General features: G+C 56.6%; 1 protein-coding gene across 1 annotated transcript; it reads right to left on the bottom strand.

Moving 5' to 3' along the window:
• Positions 1-879: 879 nt before the first annotated feature.
• KCNH4 (potassium voltage-gated channel subfamily H member 4) lies at positions 880-16885 on the bottom strand. Its single transcript, XM_061141211.1, has 16 exons — positions 16810-16885; positions 14710-14943; positions 14242-14388; positions 13984-14108; positions 12905-13148; positions 12442-12599; positions 9285-9492; positions 8671-8865; positions 8029-8228; positions 5936-6185; positions 5139-5371; positions 4445-4483; positions 3896-4248; positions 3532-3638; positions 2811-2884; positions 880-1575 (listed from the first exon to the last, which is right to left on the bottom strand). The coding sequence occupies exons 1-16, from the start codon at positions 16883-16885 to the stop codon at positions 1180-1182; spliced, it is 3039 nt and encodes a 1012-aa protein (XP_060997194.1). The 3' UTR covers positions 880-1179.
• Between the last annotated feature and the right edge of the window lie 841 nt (positions 16886-17726).

The following is a 17726-nucleotide window of genomic DNA, read 5'->3' on the forward strand; positions in this document are numbered from 1 at the left end:
CAGGCCCAGGGGTAGAAATAGACATTACTTGACCTGAAAAGGACCCACTGGGGCAAAGGAACCTGGAAGCACACTATAAGGCAGGGATTACAACCTCAGATACCAACAGAGATCAGATAAAGAATTCAAAGGAGGGAAGCCAGCTAGGTGTCAGGAAATGATCTAGGAACCTGGGAATCGCAAAGACGTGGAGGATGCAGGCCTCATCCAAAGAGGACAGCTCCCCCTCCCCCCCCCCCCAACTAATTATTGACAGGTGCAATGTTGGTCCAGAATTGCCAGATCTCTGTAATTTGTTTAGAGAAGCTGGAATATCTGGATTTTTTTTTTTTTTTTTTTTTTTTTGCTGTGCTGGGTCTTAGTTGCAGCCTGTGGGGTCCAGTTCCCTGGCCAGGGATTGAACGAACAAGGGTCCCCTGCATTGGGAGTGCGGAGTCTTACCCACTGGACTGCCAGGGAAGTTCCCAGAATATCTGGATTTTTATGTGAACTTTCCTGATTTTTAATATGGCAACTCATTTGTATTTTGAAAAAAAAAAATGCTGTGGGAATCAAAGAATACATATCTAGGGTCATTGGTTCATTTCCTATGTGGGCTGTGGGGGAAAGGGAGCCCCTCCACCTTGGGCTGGTGGTTGGAAGCCTAAGAAGTCTTGGGTTACTCAAATGCCAGTCAGGGGACTTCCCAGTGGTTAGGACTCCCGTCTCCAGCAGAGACCTGGGGGCTGGGACAAAAGACCTCACAGTATCACTAGCTATCTCCGCACTGGAGTCTCTTGCTGTAGACACCAAGATCCTGCCTGCTCTTTCCTCAGTCTTCATTTCCTAGGCTGGATCTGGGGCCCTTCCCCTACCCCACCTCCATCTCTACCTGCCTCCAGGTCCTGGGGAGAAAGCCAGACATCTCATCTGCCCAGCTTAATGGGCACTGCGGTCCATCTCATGCCTGTTGGGTTCCACGGCCTCAGATGGCTCCCCTCACAGAGGAGAATAGAGGAAGGTTTGGGAAAACAGAAGAGTCACAAGTGACCAGACTTGGTTAAAAAAGGTCAGAGAATCCAGAGCCAACCAGACCCGCTGGTGGCTGCTGACCCAAGGCAGGAGGCCAAGGGGCCCAGCCCCTCCCTGGATGGCAGGCAGCAGCACCCACCCCAGACAGGCCTGGGCCCATGGCCGGTGTCAGTGGATCGTGTCTGACCTGGACCGAAAGCTGTGCCTCATGAGGCTTGAGTTTGGAGGCGGGGCCTCTGGCACTGGGGAGGGTCCCAGAGGGTCAGGCTCGGAAGGGTAGGGGGACCGTACAGAGGGTCTCAGGCCGAGGGGGGCAGCCCCCATCTCTGCTGTCCCCACACTGGCCGGGCAGTGGATCTCAGCCCGAGTAGTATCGAGGAGGCCAGGTGGTGGTCCGGACATATAAGGAGAACTGCATGGAGGCCTCTGAGGTGGGCAAGGAGGGTGTGGGGGCCAAGCCGAGACTGTTGGGTGGCCCGGGGGACCCAGTCTGGCCTGCAGCAGGCCCATCATGTGTCGAAGTTCCTGGCTAAGCTGAGACACTTCTCGGTTGAGACGGGAAATCTGTTGAAAACACATCAAATTGTCTCCCAGGTGCCACAACAGTCATCACCCCTCCTATGTGCGCTCCCATCTCCAGTTTACAAAGTTCTTTCATGTCCACTCTGCTCATGGCCACCCTCCAAAGAAGAAGACAGGACAGGGGTTATTTTTGTCTAGATGTAAATACCCCAGCCTCTTTCCAAAAAAGGATTTGGGACGACAGCTATTGCTATTTCCACCCCCTCGCTCCTGCCACGCACACACTTTTATAAGATGTAGAAGAATGTGCTCAAAGAGGCTGCACAACTGTGAAGTGACAGACGCAGGCTTACTCTCAGGTGATACATCACAGGAGCTCAAGTGTCTATTCAGCATTTTTCAAATTTCAGGAACTACAGAATTAACTGAAAAACTTGTCAAAATGCCGATTTCTGGGCCCCACCCCAGATGTTCCAAATTGTGTGAGGCCTAGGAATCCACATTTTAACAGGTTCTCCGGATAATGATGGTCGCTGAAGTTGGGGGACCACTGGTCTAGGAGAACTGCCAGCTTTAAGCAGGACCCACCGTGAATCCTGCAGAACCAGGGCTGGCTCCGCCCCCTGCCCCAGGCCCCGCCCCACCCAGGTGCACCCCTGGGGATGCCTGATGTTTATCAGAACCCAGGGAAGGCCCACTCCCGAGGGCTGGGCCTGGCTGCGCTGTGAATGTGGCTTTGAGATCCCTGAGGGGGAGGTGGAGACTCAGCCTCAGCAAACAGGATCTGGGCTCTTTCCCACCAGGATTCAGATGGGAGGGTCCAGGTCCCCCAGTCTGGGCAGTCCTCGGCCCAGACAGGTGGGGGGGTGGGGAAGAAGACGGGGAGGGAAGGACTGGAGTATGTGACTTGGTGGGGGTAGGTGGAACGGTCCCTGCAGGAGCAAATCCCTTGTTGGTGGAGAGGCCCTCTTTTTCCGGCCAGACCTCCTGAGTCAGCTGGAAGGCAGGGATGCAGCCTTCCCTGAGTACTTACAACCCGCTAGGGATCAACCGGGTACGTATGTGCCCTCATCTCGTGCATACGAGATGGGAAGAACGATCTCCCCATTTTCAGATGAGGAGATTGAAGTTCAGAATGGTTGTGGGGCTTGCCCAAGGTCACACAGCTAACATGAATATCTGAAATCAGGAGTTTGGCTCCAAACCCTTTACAATGCTGTTCTATGAGGCACATCTCTGATCCCAAGGTTGGAGGAGAGGAACAGGCCCCAACTAACCTCCTGGTTCAGTCTGCAGACCTTTTCCTTCACCTCCTCAGCCTCAGGGGCGGCTTCCTGGCTGGGCGTGGGCCCTGCAGACAGAGTGGGGAGAAGGGGTGTTGGGTGAGTGCAGGGAGCTTGAGCCTGCAGCCTGGGCTGGGCCCTCCTGTCACTGGGCACGTGGACAGCAAGGGGAGAGGATGCTCTGAGGTCAGGATGATGGGAAACCCAAGCTCCTCAGGCTGGTTTTGAGGCCATATCACTTCCCCAACTGCTCCCCACGTCCCACCCACCTCCCACCCACCCCCAGCTCTAGGCACGAAGTTTCTCTTTGGAGTCTGAACACAACCATTCTTCTGGTCATGCCTATGTGCCTTTCACCAACTGCCTTGTTCCGCAACTCAAACTCCTACCCACCCTTTAAGGCCCACCTCAAGTGTCCCCTCCTCTAAGAAGGAGGGTTAGAGGCTCCCTCCTGTCCCTCCTAGGAGCCCCGCTCTTGTCTCGGTCATGGCTCTTAGCACTCTGCTCTGGAACCATGCGTCTGAGAACACAGGTATTGCCTCCATTAGACTGGGCATTTGCTAAGTGTGAGCCAGGCCTGGTTCATCTGTATGTTGCTAGTAGAGCACCTGGAAGCTGGCAGGCCCTTACTATATGTGGGATGGATGGATGGATGGATGGATGGATGGATGGATGGATGCATGACTGTGAGTTGAAGTCCACTGTTGGCCCTTACCTGTAGGAGAGGCCTGCAAGCGAGATCTAGGGTGCTCAGGCCTCCTGCTGAACCGGAACGTAGGGGCCTCTGCCGTGCTGCCAGAGTCCTCAATACCATCCACTATCCTGGGATGGAGGCAGTGGTCATCAGTCCCGCGGGCAGAGAGTAAGGGCCAGAGCAGGGCAGAGCAGGCAGAGGGTGAAAGGGGCTGCAGCACCAGGGAGCTGGGGAGGATCAGCCGTCACAGAGGGGTGGGGTTGCAAGCTGTGGTGGATCAGGAAGGGCGGGGTGGAGCACTGGTCAGAATGCCAGGGATGGAGCCCAGAGAAGGTTCTGGAAGCCAGCAGGGGTATAGGGAAGGCAGGGGAGGCTGGCATCTCACCGGGGACTGAGGTCCGGAGGTCCAAAGGTTCCCAGTGGGGGAATGAGAAGCTGGGGGGGCTTCCAGGCAGCAGAGCCCCTGGGGGGGCCATGAGGGGAGGGGCTGTGGCCCCGGCCAGCCAGGGCAGGGGAAGGGGCTGGGGACAGGGAAGGAGAGGAGACAAGGGCTGAGAAAGGGGGCAGCTCCTCCCCCAAGAGGCTGACCAGGGAGCCCCGGGGCCGCGCTGGGCTGAGGTTGGGCAGCAGGAGGGGCCGCCGGGGCCTGGGACCACCGCCAGGCTCGGCCCCAGCCTCGGCCTCTGTGATGGATGGCTGGGTCTTGTCTGAGGAGGAACCCAGGCTCTCCGAGCGCGGCTGTGGGCAGAGGACGCAGCTGATGTCACAGGGCACTCTTCAGTGCCCCTTCAGTAAGCAACAGCCTCCACCGGCATTGCTGCTCCCCATCCCCTCTCCCTTCACCCTGCAGCAGAGCAGTCAAGGAAAGGTGCCCCCCGCCACGCCCCCGCCTCTCTGCATGTGACTTCAACCCTACCCAGGAAGGATACGGTACCTGGGAGAGGCGAGGGGATCGGGAAAAGCGGCAGAGGCCCTGCAGGGACACAGGGGGGTTCCGGCTGACTCACACCTCCCCACTCCCCCAGTGCAGCACCTCCTAGTCCCGCCCATCAGAGTGGTGGGGTTGGAGAATGTTAGGCCTTTTTGTGGAACTGAGTCAGAGATACCCCCAACTCCGACTCAGACAACTCCTGAGTGGCAACATAAGCCTGAAAAGCAGTAAAAGATCAAGGTCTAGGGTGAAAACTACAGACTTGGCCCAGAGCCTAAACCAAAAATGGGCCCGGGAAACACTTGGTGAGTGGAGCAGAGAAGCCCCAGGGGAGGAGACCCAGTCCAAAGAAGGAGGGAATTGATGGAGGAGGAGCACGCAGAGGGGATTGTTTTTAAAATGGGGGTCCTTTGAGGAGTCTAGAGTGAGCAGAAGGGGGACCAACAGGAGGTGAGTCAGTTGAGTTGGAAGTAGAGTTGGTGAGAGATGGTCCATGGGGTTGGATGATGGTCCATGATGAGTAGGGTCAGTGGGTTGAAGATGTTAAGTATGGCGGGGCAATGGAAGGGGTGCCCAGGGTTGAGAGATGATGTTTTCAGGGTGGAAGGAATTCATGAGACTCTCTCTGGGGCTGGGGGAGGGTCTAGTTTGAAGGAGGTGACCTCGGAGGAGGTAGAGGCCATAGGGGTCTACATACATTGGTCTCAGAGCCGTGGCGCAGGTTGAAGGTGAGGTCCCGGGGCAAGCCAGCCCGGAAGGCAGCTCCATACTCAGGATAGAGCCTCAGGACCTCGGCCAGCCCTTGGCTGCTCAGTTGCTGCAGGCCACAGTAGGTGAGTGCCTTCACGTCAGCACTGGTCTTCAGCACGCAGCTTGGAGTTGTGCCTGACCCAGGCTCGGGGATATCCGCCCCAATCAGGTCTCCTTTCCCTGTGAGCGAGGGATAGGGACAGTCAGCTAGGGCAGAGGGACCCAGATGATATTAGTGGATGTGAGGGATGGCCAGTGTGTTTGAAGGATGGTTGAAGGTGGGTCAGTCAATGGAATTGGAGGAAATAATCAATAGAGTTGGCAGGTCGGTGGAGAATGGCTGGTGAAGTTGGGAGACAGTCAGTTGGGGGTGTCAGTAAGGCTGGAGGAACAATCCATGGAATTGGGTGATCAATACAGAACGGCCAGAGGGGTCAGTTAAAGGGTAGAGAGTCAGTGGAGTTGAGAGTTGATGGATCAGGGGTGTTGGGAGATGGTATGGTGGGAGAATTGATTTGGGGGAACAGTCACTGGGGAAGGGTTGATGGGTTCAGGGATGGCCAATGGGATGAGGTAAGGGTCTGAGGGGAATGGTCAAAAGGGGATGGTGGTAGGTGCTGGGACTGAGAGAGAGAGTACTTCTTTGCCAGAACACCAGCTATCCAGTCCCTAGATTCCTGGCCCCTCCCAAGGCCTCTGGGGGAAGGTTCTGGGGTACGGAGAAGGTAGAGGCAGGACCCTCACCCAGGATGGCCAGCACCATGTTGTCGCGGAGCACCTCCAGCGAGCCAGAGCAGACGTAGTAGTGCGCCTGCAGGGCATCCCCGCGGCGCAGCAGGTATTCGCCAGGAGCGCAGAATGAGGTCTTGATGTGTAGGGAGAGAGCCCGCAGACAGCCCCTGCTCGCTGCTCCAAACAGGGGCAGCTGCAGGATCTCCCGATTCAGGTGCATAGCAATATCAGCTCTCAGCTCATCTGGGAAGTCACGCAGTAACTGCATAAGGGGCATAGGTCATTCTGGTCATTCCCCGGCAGCAGCTACTTGAGCTCTACAGATGTGTTGAGCTGTCTTCAAGGACAGAGCTCAAATTATCCATTTCTGACCTTCAGGGAGACTTCTGTGTGTCTCATCTCAGTTTGACCTCCCAACCCAAGTCATGGGGCAGAGACTAGCTCTTCTGTCTGTCCACTGCCCATGGCTACACACACTGGTCACGCACACACATCCTAATGACTCAACCCCATGTATGCACAGACCATCCCTGGTGGGTCAGCCTTCAAGCCAGGAGATTAGAAGTCAGCTCTGCATAAGTCCCTGTGGACTCTAGACAAACCCTTTTCTCTCTCTAGGCCTCAGTGTCCCCATCTGTAAGATGCAGGGTTACACTAGACCTTGGATATTAGCAGTGACCTCTTGGGGGCTGAACTTAATGCTCATGGTTCCACCCTCATCTCCTGGAGCCCCTTGGCCACTCAAGCTTGCTGACCTCTCCCTTTTTTTTTTTTTTTTGACCTCTCCCTTTTGTTCCACTTACTTCCTTCAGGCTCCTCTTCCTCAGCCAACCTACTTCCTCAGCTTTCTTCTTACTTTGTACGCTCTCCCTGCATCATAGCGACCAGCTCCACGACTTACCCGCCCCCCCCCCCCCCCACCTTGAGTCTGGAGCCCTACCTCCGGGTCCAGACCTGTGTGTTCTGGACACATGGGGCAGCCTCCACCTGGATTCCCCACAGGCACAACACCCTCATCATGGCCCAACCCTGACCTCTCAGTTTCACCCCTAAATCCAATCTTCACTGGGTAATGCCTCTATCCCACCCTTTGGCCGAAGCCAGAAACCCGGGAATCCCTTTGAGCTTCTTTCCTGCAACCAGCTGATCACCAATCCCCAGGCTCCTGCTCTCAGAAATACCTCCTGAGGGACTTTCCTGGTGGTCCAGTGGATAGGACGTCACACTCTCAATGCAGGGGGCCAGGGTTCGACTCCCTGGTGGGGGAACAAGATCCCACATGCCACAACTAAGCCCGCAAGCACTCCTACCCCACCACGACTTCAGAGCCCATGCACTTCGAGTAGAGAAGCCTGTGGACCACAATAAAGACCCAGTGCAGCCAAAATAATTAAAAAAAAGACTTTCTGGATCTGCGGGTTACTCCTGAGCCTAAAAATGTGGTAGGACAAAATCTAAATCCAAGGCCATCCCTGAGTTGGGGCTGCCCCGCTCCCAAGACCCTCTCTTCACCCCTCTGCCGCTCCTCCCTCCGCAGTGCTCACACGCCCTTTCCTGAAAGCTCGCTGAACTACTTTCAGTTCCCTGAACTCGCTCTGCTCTTTGACATCAGTAGTTCCAGACCTGTGTTCCTACTGCTCTTTCTGCCTGGAATGGCCTTCTGGTAGCAGGCCAGTTTCCTTCTTAACCTTCATGATGTTCACTTTTCTGTGCCACCTCCCCTGACACTTCGAGTTTCAGACACAGTGATGGCGCTGCTGCACCCACTCTCTCCAGTAGAGTCCCATTCACTGCATAACTCTTTCTTTACCAGGCTGTCTCCCTCACCAGGCTGCTGTCTCCCCCAGGGTAAGGGCTGGGGGTAATCGTCCCCAGGACTCCTGTGTCCAGCGCAGAGGCTGGCCGCAAGCAGACACTCGACCATGGCATTAGTCACGTGTAAAGCAAAGGGATGTGAACTCCGGTAGGTGTGTGTCCTTGTGAACATCATTTCGTTTCCCTGCAACCCATTTGATTCCATCCCAAACCCTAAGAGGCCGCGACCCCATTCCCCACTCCTGCACCTCTGCGCCGCAGGTACAGGGCGCCCTCCCGCCACGCACTACCTCGTTGGCGTCAATGCCGCTGTTGACCGCCCACGTGGTCTGGAAGTACTCGAGCATGCGCTGCTTGAGTGGCCGCGGTAGGCGGTGCACGCGGATGAAGTCCTTGAGGTCCTTCATGCGGCTGTGGTAGAGTGAGCGGCGCGAGTACATGCGCTGGATGATGGCCGTCACGTTCCCGAACACCACGGCGTGCATCAGCGCTGTGGCGTGCAGCAGGCAGTCAGGGGCGGCCACCCCTCCGGCCTCCACCCACCGACCCCCCCCCCCCTCCACGGCGAGCCCCCTGCCCTGGATCGGTCTCTGGGCTCCTAGGGAGGGGCAGGAGAGCCAGAGGGCTCCTGAGTGCCTACCTGGTGCCAGGTTCTGGGTTTGGGGCAGGGAATAGCAGGTGGTCCTGAGACGGGTCACACCTGATGCTTCTCTCATGCCCCACCCCATTAGGGCATGAACTTGGGCTTCCTATCCCTTTTGCAAGCAACCCTCCGGTTTGTGGCCGTTCCCCCCAAGGCCAGCAGGTAGTAGGTGCTGAGCAAACATCTATGAATGAATGTTCTCCCAATGTCTGGTCGTGGGTGGACACCTTGCCTTCTCTGGGCCTCAGTTTCCCCATCTGCACGCTGGGCTTGGCAGGCCCCGCCTCACCGCCTATGAGCATGGTGCAGATGGAGAAGATCTTCTCGGCGTCGGTGTTGGCACACACGTTGCCGAAGCCCACGCTCGTGAGGCTACTCAGCGTGAAGTAGAGCGCGGCGATGTAGGCGCTGCGCCGCGATGGGCCGCCCGCTGAGCCGTTGACATAGGGCACCTCCAGCCGCTTGCCCAGCTCGTGCAACCAGCCTAGCGGGTGGAGGGATGCAAGGAGCCCCGGCTGCGCCAGCAGTGGAGAATGGGGTTTCCCTGAGCTGCCTGCACTTGACCTTGGGTGAGGGGAGTATTTACAGAGGTGAGGGGAGGTTTGCACAGGAAATGTGAGGAGCAGCCGGCGTCTGGGCCTCCCCGCCCTGAAGTGGTTACGGTTGCAGCTCAAGGCTACCGGCTCCCTACACTGCTGACTGTTTAGGGGCCCCTTCCACTCTCTAAGAGTTTATTCAGTGCTTCCTGTGCACAGAGAGCTGGGACTTGATCGTCTATTTGACTGCATGCTTATTGGAGGGATGGAGGAATATGGAGTGGGGGTGGGGGTGTCAGCTAGGGGGCCTGCCTGGACAGGGCAGGTGAATAGGTAGTTGGTGAAAGCCTGGGGGTCAGTGGCTCACCGATGTCCCAGAGCAGCGGGTCGTTGGCCTCCATCTCCCGGCGCCCGATGACATACCAGACGCAGGCCATCCAGTGGGCAAGGAGCGCAAAGACCGACATGAGCAGTGTGAGCACCACGGCGCTGCACTGCGAGTACCGCTCCAGCTTCTGCAGCAGCCTCAGCAGCCGCAGCAGCCTCACCGTCTTCAGCAGGTGCACCAGAGATGTCTGTGGAGTGGGTGCGCCAGGGGAGGCTGTCAGCAGGCCCCCCAGCGTTCCCCCCTCCCCCAGGTGCCCTGGAGCTAGGGAAGCCTGCCTGGAAGGATCCTTGCTGTGCTAAGGTGACCAGGAAATGCAAGGGGGACAGGATGATACTAAAACTAATCATGGGGACTTCCCTAGCGGTCCAGTGGCTAGGACTCTGCACTTCTACTGCAGGGGGCGAGAGGTCAATTCCTGGTCAGGGAACTAAGATTCCACAAGCCATGCAGTGCGGCGACCGATACAAAAAGAGCAACGACACAACCCTGATAATGGCTCACAGCAAATACTATATGTGTGTCAGGCACTGGGCTAAGTAACTGTAATCCTCATAAAAACAAACTTACGCCTTCAGTCCAATTTTCGTCACCATTCTCAATGTGCAGATGAGTCTACTAAGGTTCAGAGAGGCTGGTGACTTGCTCAAGGTCACAGACCAAGGAAATCATGGAGCTGGGATTCAAATCTGAGTTGACACCAGAGTCCATTTTGTGCTATACTGCCTTTTAGCACCTTGGCTAGTAAAAGGGCAAGTCAGAGGTGGGACAACAGACATAATGATCTCTGGTCCTTGCTCAAAGCCCCCAGTGTCTTAGGTACAATCAGCTGTGGACAGGGGAAGGTTTAGGGACCTCATCCCTTATGGATCAGCTGCAGCTGGGATGCTGAGAGAAGGAGAGCAGGGTATTTAGACTGTGAGGCCCCAGCCCTTGCATGGTTTGGTGGGAATTGCCGAAGTTAGTCAGGGTCCTGTAAAGGTTAGCTGGTATTAACTATGACTGTTTCGGTTGTGTTTTGATAAGCCCTTCCAGTCTTGGACATGATGAGCAGGTGGGGGCTTATGTTCTTACTGCTCTGGGTGGGACAGCCTGGAGGCTAGGGCTGGGGGCTCTGGGGTAGCACCTGTGGAACTTTGTATGAAGGCCCCTCACTGTCCCTTCAGGGGCTTCCAGGAGCATCCCCCCGTAGCCCTGGCCCTACACAGCTCCTGAGTCACATGCCATTTTCTCTAATTTTAGACAAAGGAGTTGGAAAGGAGGTGACTCTGACGGACCCTTTCCAGAGTTTAGGAGCTTCCCAGGGAGCTCAGTGGTAAAGAATCTGCCCACCGATGCAGGAGACTCGGGCTGGATCCCTTGGTCAGGAAGATTCCCCTGGAGAAGGAAATGGCAAGCCATTCCAGTATTCTTGCCTGGAGAATTTCATGGACAGAGGAACCTGGCAGGCTACAGTCCATGGGGTCTCAAAGAGGCAGACACAACTTAGCTACCGAACACGCACTCCGGGGCTTAACCCCTGCCCCTAGCTCTCAGAGCTCCTGACTCCAGCCTTGAGTTCTTCAAGGCTTCCCCTTGTCACCTACCCTGGGCCTTACTCCCTTGGGGCCCTCCTCTCCTTGATGGACCAGGATGTCTCAGGCCTGGCTCACTTCAAGTCCATGGCTCTGCCAGTGCCTACTTAGCCTCCATCTTTGCTCTGCTTCCCTCTAGCCCCAGCATGGCTCCTCCTCTCCCCTCGTGCCAGGCCATCCACTCAGGTACACTGGTTTCCTGGGAAGCAGGGTGGCATGCTGGAAGGAATTCTAGACCAGGAGTCTAGGGACCTAGTTCTAGTCTCTTGCCTGCCATTGCTAGCTGTGTGACTTTCAACAAGCCAGTCAACCTCTTTGAGCCTCTGCATCTACCTCCAAGAAAGAGAGAGATAAGAATCTGCCCTGAAAGGTTAAGGAGAGGTTCCTACATGATGATGTGTGAAAGAACTTAGTAAACTGTAAAGTGCTCCTGAAGCTACCAGAGAAGGGGGCACTGCCTGGTGGCACAAACCCGGTGGGGGTACACTCAGGGGAGGAGTGGGGAGCTCCACTTGGAAGGGCCAGAGCCTCAGGGCAGACACACCCACATGCACGTGTGTGGGAGCGTGCACACACGTGTACACAGCCAGGAGAAGAGGCCCACAGCCCGTTGGCGGCTAGTTAAATCCGGCTGCGTGTAGGTGGTTTCCCACTATAGCTGAGTGTGGCAGGCAGAGGAGCACACGGGGAGACTGCTCTCCACCTCCCCACTCAAGGGGGTCTGGGGACACCGGGGGGGACTCCTTCTCTCTGGGCCATAGAAGACCTAGTATCTGCCGGCTGGGTGCAGAGCTGACCACTGAGGGCGGCTCCAGGCAGTCCTGGGATTCTCTGCCTCCAAGTCCGCCATGCAGCCTCTACCTCCTCATCTTGGCTTGCTACGTTTCCCCTAAATGTTCCCTCTCCTTGTCTCCTGCCAGCTGGGTCCTATTCTGTCTAGGGTCTAGATCAGCTCTCACCTCCTCCCTCAGGAACCCTTCCCAGACCACGCCAGCCTCTGCCCAACTGCCAAGCTTTGGCTTCCTCACAACAGCCAGATTTCAGATCAGTTTTGTGGGAGCCCGTGTTCCAGCCTGGAATTCCAAGGTCAGTTAGTTCTGCATCCAGCCCCTGCGCAGCACTACCTGGGCCCCGTCTTGCAGTCCATTCACCTCTTCTGTTCCTGCTGTCTACCAGCTTAGCTGCCGAGTGGCTGAATCCTTATCCCTCTCCTCCACAGTGACCATGACTTACACAGTGCTTTGCAGACAGCTAAATGCTCATCCGTTGTTTGTTAAATAAAAATGTGAAAAGTGCCGCTCATTTGGCTGCAGACCAATGCCGCCTTGGTAGCCCTAGTTAGCTTTTCATTTGTCTCAGCTTCCCTCAGAGACTGTGAACTGAACTCCCCAAGAAGGCAGACACTCTCGGATCCTTCTTGGTTTCTAGCGCTGGGCTCTGCCCATCACAGATACCTGGCAAATATTCGCTGATGACTGAGTCTGGGACTGAGGTGGGTCCCTTAATGGGAGATGCTGTGTTGAAGTTCCCAGGCTAGGCTGCAAGGCAGGACAGGGATCACTCACCACGGTGATGTTGAAGACATAAAGCAGGTCAAAAGGTAGAGCAGCAATAAGGTCAACAAAGAACCAGGTGGCCAGGTAGTGGAGGCCAATGGAACGAGGAGCAGAGACCACCTGGCCAGACTGGGACACATAGGTGGTGCGGAAGTTCAGGATGATATCTGGGGATGCAGGAAGCTGTTACGAAGGGGCCTTGGCCAAGGTACCTTGGGTAAGACTCAGAATAGTGTTGGAGGCAGGAATGGGGATGATGGATTGAGCTTCAGACTGGTTCTTAAAAGAGGAGAGGTCTAAAGGCTGAAGGCTCCAGGGATCAGGGGCAGGGTTCATGGACCATGAGGACATAAAGACCCAGAAATAGGTGGGCTCTAAATATCTGGGTCCGGCAAACCCAGGATGAAATGAGGCTTGGGTGAGTGGGTCCCTCCAGCCCACCCGCCAGGATACGTGGGGCAGAGGGTCTAACCCAGAATGAAGAGCATCTCCACGGCGATGTCGCTGACAAGGGTGTGTCGGGAGGTGATGAGGGTGTCGTCATCACCCGAGAAGCAGACGTTGTAGGGGACAGTGACAGCAACGTAGAAGGTGGCGAGGAGGATGAGGCCATCCCAGATGGCCTTGGGGACGCTGTAGTGGAGGAGGAGGCAGCGGGACCCCCCCACGGAGGCCACCTTGTATTCGGGCACTGATGGCTTTGGCTCAAACACGTTCTAAGGGGAGAGGGGTGGCGGTTGGGGACACTTGGGGGAAACAGGAGCCAAAGCTGGGGGAGGGAGAGGTAAGGAATGGGGAAAGGGGTGGAGTGGGCACTGCAAGCACAGCCACGAGAGGATGTAGAATGTGCAGGAGGTGGGGGTTGGCAGCTGACACCTGACACTTTCTTCCTCTGCCAACTTACTGCTCTTTGGAATCAATCATATTTTGTGTGTGTGCGCGTGTGCAAGGGGTATTTCTAAAGTTTGACCTTTACCCTTCTTGAGAAGGTGATTATGACCAGTCAGACAATGCCCTAGCTTGAGGGGTCACTAGCTTCTCCCTCAAGATCCTCTTGGGTTCTAGGAATGCAGTGGAGGATAAGTATATCCCAGGGGGGAGGGGAGGCTGACATGGCATACCCCACCCCCTGTTGCCATAACAGTCTGTTCAGAAGGTTGGAAACCCATGGCTTCATCAGGGTCCTAAGAGTGGTACACAGGGTCAGATGCCAGGCCCCAGTGGGGGCTTTCTCCCTGGGACCACTAACGTGGTTTCATAGCCCCCATGAGGTAACCCTAAGACCCAAACGTGGGTGATGTAGTTGCTGCTAGAGCCCCACCTTTGTGGCATCATCAGAGCAGGGAAATGTCAATCACAAGGAGGCAAGGAAGAGGGGGATGAAAGGAGATGTAGGGGAACACGGGATAGAACAGAGAGCCATACATGAGGAATGGCGGACAAAGGAACAAGCGACTGGAGGGAGATTGGGCAGACAGGGAAACGGGGACACAGTAGCAAGGGTGCCTCAGAAATATGTCTGGGAGATGTTGGGGTAGAGATTGGACTCACATTGGTTTTCATGCCTCTCTGGCCCCGGCGGCCAAAGTGGCCGGTCAGTCGGTGTAGGACAGTACGGCTCTGCCTCCTGGCAGATCGAAGTCTTGAGCTGGCTCCCCTCCTGCCAAGGGAGTTTTCTGTTGGGAAGAAGGATATGGCAGTAAGTGGGGGCACATCCATGAGGCTGAGTAGGGACAGGGCTTGGGTGCCCTTGGGCAAGGGCTTCTGACCATTCATGCCATCTCCCCAGAGTTGCAGACTTGACGTTACCATGATTACTATCGCCATGGCCTCCTGGGGGGCCAAGTCCTGGGCCTCCGCTCTGAGTGATGTCCTTGAAGGAGAAGAGGAAAAGTACGACCTCCCCCATCTCATTCTTGATGGGCATCATGTCCAGGAGGCACCAAAAGGCTGAGCCTGCAGGTGTGGAGAGGTAAGAGGAGGGGGGTGAGCAGCCCATGGCATCTCCTTCTCTCTCATCCCCCTTGGTTCCTGGGCATAATCAAAGGGCTTGGCCAAGGAATAGAGCTGGAAAGAAGCCCAGAGATTTTGTCAGCCATCTCCTTCACCTTCCTGATGGGAAAACCATGGCTCAGAGAGGGTCAGGTATACACTCAATGTCACACGGTCAGCTTGTGGCAGTGTGGGGACCAGCAAGCAGGTTTCCGCTGTCTCAAGTGGACTCTGGGTAAGGCCTGGGGTCTGGGCAGGACGGCAGGGCAGGCTAGATCCCCTCACCATCCTTTCGGTAGAAGCAGATTTCAGCGCGGTGCTCCTGATGGCCCTCCAGAGCCTTGTGCAGCCTCTGCAGGGCTGGCTCACTGGTCTCTGGACCATAGAGGAAGCGGCAGCTGCAGGTTTTCTGCATGACCTCGGTGCGGCCGTAGCCTGTGAGCTCGCAGAAGCCGTCGGAACAGTAGACAATGGGAAAGCCCCGTGGGCCCTGGGCGTTAGCCAGCAGGAAGTTGCTGTCTGTGGGAAGAAGGGGTTAAGGTCAGGCCAAGGCCAGGAGGAGAGCTCAGTTTCCAGGTGAGCCATACCTCCCCCAAGCTGAGGTCAGAGATCCTAGAGACAGGAGCTTCCCAGGTTTCCGTGGGATTCCTGGATCCCCTTTGGGATGTCCTGAAATGAGAGTAAGAAGAGATAGAGCAAAAGGACAAGGACTTAAGGGTGGCCTGGAACTGGGACAGGGTAGTCTAGGGGGTTGGAAAAGGAACTCCAAGAGGTCATGACTTCTGCCTTGAAGCTGATGAGCTATTGCTGTAGGCGGCAGCACAGCATGGTGAATAAGGGCATGGGCTCCAGCACCCCATCCCTGCCACTTGCTGACTGTGTAACTTTGAGCAAGTTAATGAACTCCCCTCTGCCTCAGCTTCCTTATCTGAAAAGTGAGGGATTATATATCTTCCTCAAAAGTTTTGGTGTGAGTTACATAGGTTACCTGGGAAGAGCAAATCCTGGCACATAGTGAATGTTACACTGAGAAGGTGAAATGATGCCCCACATTTGCCCAGCTTTCAAAGCACAATCCATAGCTGCTATCCTGGATAAGGCAGAGATTCTGGCATTATCACACCCATTTTATGGATAGGAAACCAAAAACTCACAGAGTTTATTATCCAGTCTCCTTTGTGGAGGGAGGAAGACAGTGATGAGTAGCATCCTCATTCCCTGCCTTCCAGGAAAAGTCCTCGTTTTAGCATCCCTTAGCTAAGATCAGGGGGTCTGTCCCAGTTCTCAGAGTTTGACAGGCTTGAGCAATGAAGTTGTGGCTCCAGCAAACCCAGCAACAAAACCTGAGCTGGCTCCCCTCCAGTTCCGCTGGGTGGGAGGCCTCAGGGGGGCTCGGTAGGCCATCTAGGGACAGTCTCAGCTGAAGGAAGGGATCTGAGAAGAAACCAGTCCTGGGGTGCTAGGAGGGTTGAATGTCTGGGGATGGAGCGGCTGGTGGGGATACTGAAGGTGCCTGGGAGGTGCTGGGCCCTGGGCAAGCAGCCTCCTTCTTCCATCCCAGGTCCGTTGCCCGGGTGATAGGCGCTATGGAAACAAGGGAGGTGTGTGTGGGGGCAGGGTGGGGAGGCGGCTAGGGCTCCGGCGGCTAGGTTTCCGCCCTCAGGTACCGCTCCCCCCACCTTCCAGATCTCAGCCTGGGTGTCCGAACCGGGCAAGGGGAGATCGTTCAGTTCCAAAGTAGGAAAAGGGAATGGCGGGAGAAGAGGAGGGGAAGCAGGATGGTGGCTGTCCAAGGTGCTGAACCTGGAACTCAAGCTCGGTTGGGAGGGCAGGCAGTTCTCCGTTACACAGACCACCCCCTGCCTTCCTGCCATACCTCCCCCAGACAGGGACGCGCTACAATTTGGGGGTGCGTGACCTTAATCCAAGCTAGGTCCTGCAAAAGTCTGACCTTTTCTATGTCTCTCTTTCTCTTTTTTTTCTGGGGGAAGGAGATGCTGCAGTCGTTGGGGAGCAGACCCCAAAGCACCTGGCCACTTCGTCCCACCTCCGCGTCCTGACACTCCCGTACACGCCCCCAGCAGAGCCCTGCCTGAGAGTGGGCGGCTCTCAAGGACTCCTCCGCTTTGCCGCACAAAGAACCTTTCCTGCCTCCAGTCACACACCCCCAACCTTGGCTGCCCGAACTCTTGGTCCTCTCCCCGTCTCCCCTCCCAGGGCGCTCCCAGTCCTGTTCCTTTACTGGGGCTCTGGGAGTTCCTAGACCCTCCTAGCCCATTCTCCTCGCCTTGGGTCTTTCTCATCACATTCAGGAGACCCACGCGAGGGCCAAATGAGACTTAACCTCTAGCTCGAACCCTCAGCTCCAGCCTCCACCCCACTCACGCGTGCCGTCGAAGCGAGTGGCGATGGTGTCCAGGAAGGTGTTCTGCGGGGCCAGCAACCCCTTCATGACCGGCATGGCCTCGGGGCGCAGATTCCAGGCGCAGCGCTGGGGGCGTTCAGCGCGGCCGGGCCGGAGGGGGCGCGCTGCCGGCGGGGCCGGGGCGCCCCATGCGCCCGCCTGCCTCTTCCCCTCCCTCTCGGCGCCGCCGCCGCCGCCGCCTCTCTGTTCCAAACCCAGTAGCTTTCCGCTTGTCTCGGCGCCGCCTCGGTCCCCCCACCTCCCCACGGGCCAGGTTCTTTCCCTAGGGCTCTCCCGGAGCCCGCCACGTGGCCCCGCACGGGGAGGGGCCGCCAGCGACACCCTCACTCCGCTCCGCTGCCCTCCTCCGGGTGGGGAGCGGCCCACGCGTGTCTCTCCCGCAGAGAATTTGGGACACGCCCACCCGAGGCCGAAGCGCCAAGGGATGGGGCGGGGCTTGAATGATAGACACGCCCATCTTCCAGGGTGGCCACGCCCCCACGCGTGTTTCCCTGGCGGCTCCTTGTTTCTCCTCCCCTCGGGTTCCCCCGCTAGCCGCCCACGCTGGGACTCGTGTCTGGTCCACAGTGCCGCCTGCTGGAGTTGGGATATCTCGCAGCAATCTCAGCTTCCTGCGCTCCAGTATGAGACAGCAGAGTTAAAGAGGTTAGTTTTGCCGGTGGAGGATCGATGAGAGGGCAGGAAACTCAAATGCTAGAATACTTAACCGTCACCTGTGTCTTAGTTTGCATAGAGCACCCTGGCGAACTCTGCCTCTAACCTCAGCAGGATGGATGAAAAGAGCTCTGGAGTCCACTGGGTAGAAATCCCAGCTCTGCTGCTTACTAATTGTGTGACTCAGCCTCCAGCAGCATCACTTTCTTCACCTGTCAAATGG

Source organism: Dama dama, chromosome 5 (genome assembly GCF_033118175.1).
Source record: "Dama dama isolate Ldn47 chromosome 5, ASM3311817v1, whole genome shotgun sequence".
NCBI classification, from domain to species: Eukaryota; Metazoa; Chordata; class Mammalia; order Artiodactyla; family Cervidae; genus Dama; species Dama dama.

Excerpts from the sequence above, each read along its gene's own strand:
- KCNH4 (XM_061141211.1), bottom strand. The coding sequence starts at position 16,885 with ATGCCGGTCATGAAGGGGTTGCTGGCCCCGCAGAACACCTTCCTGGAC. Across the intron at positions 12,600-12,904 it reads GGAGATGCTCTTCATTCTGG|ATATCATCCTGAACTTCCGC; the intron begins GTTAGACCCTCT and ends CTGCATCCCCAG. Across the intron at positions 2,885-3,531 it reads CTTGCAGGCCTCTCCTACAG|GGCCCACGCCCAGCCAGGAA; the intron begins GTAAGGGCCAAC and ends CTCTGTCTGCAG.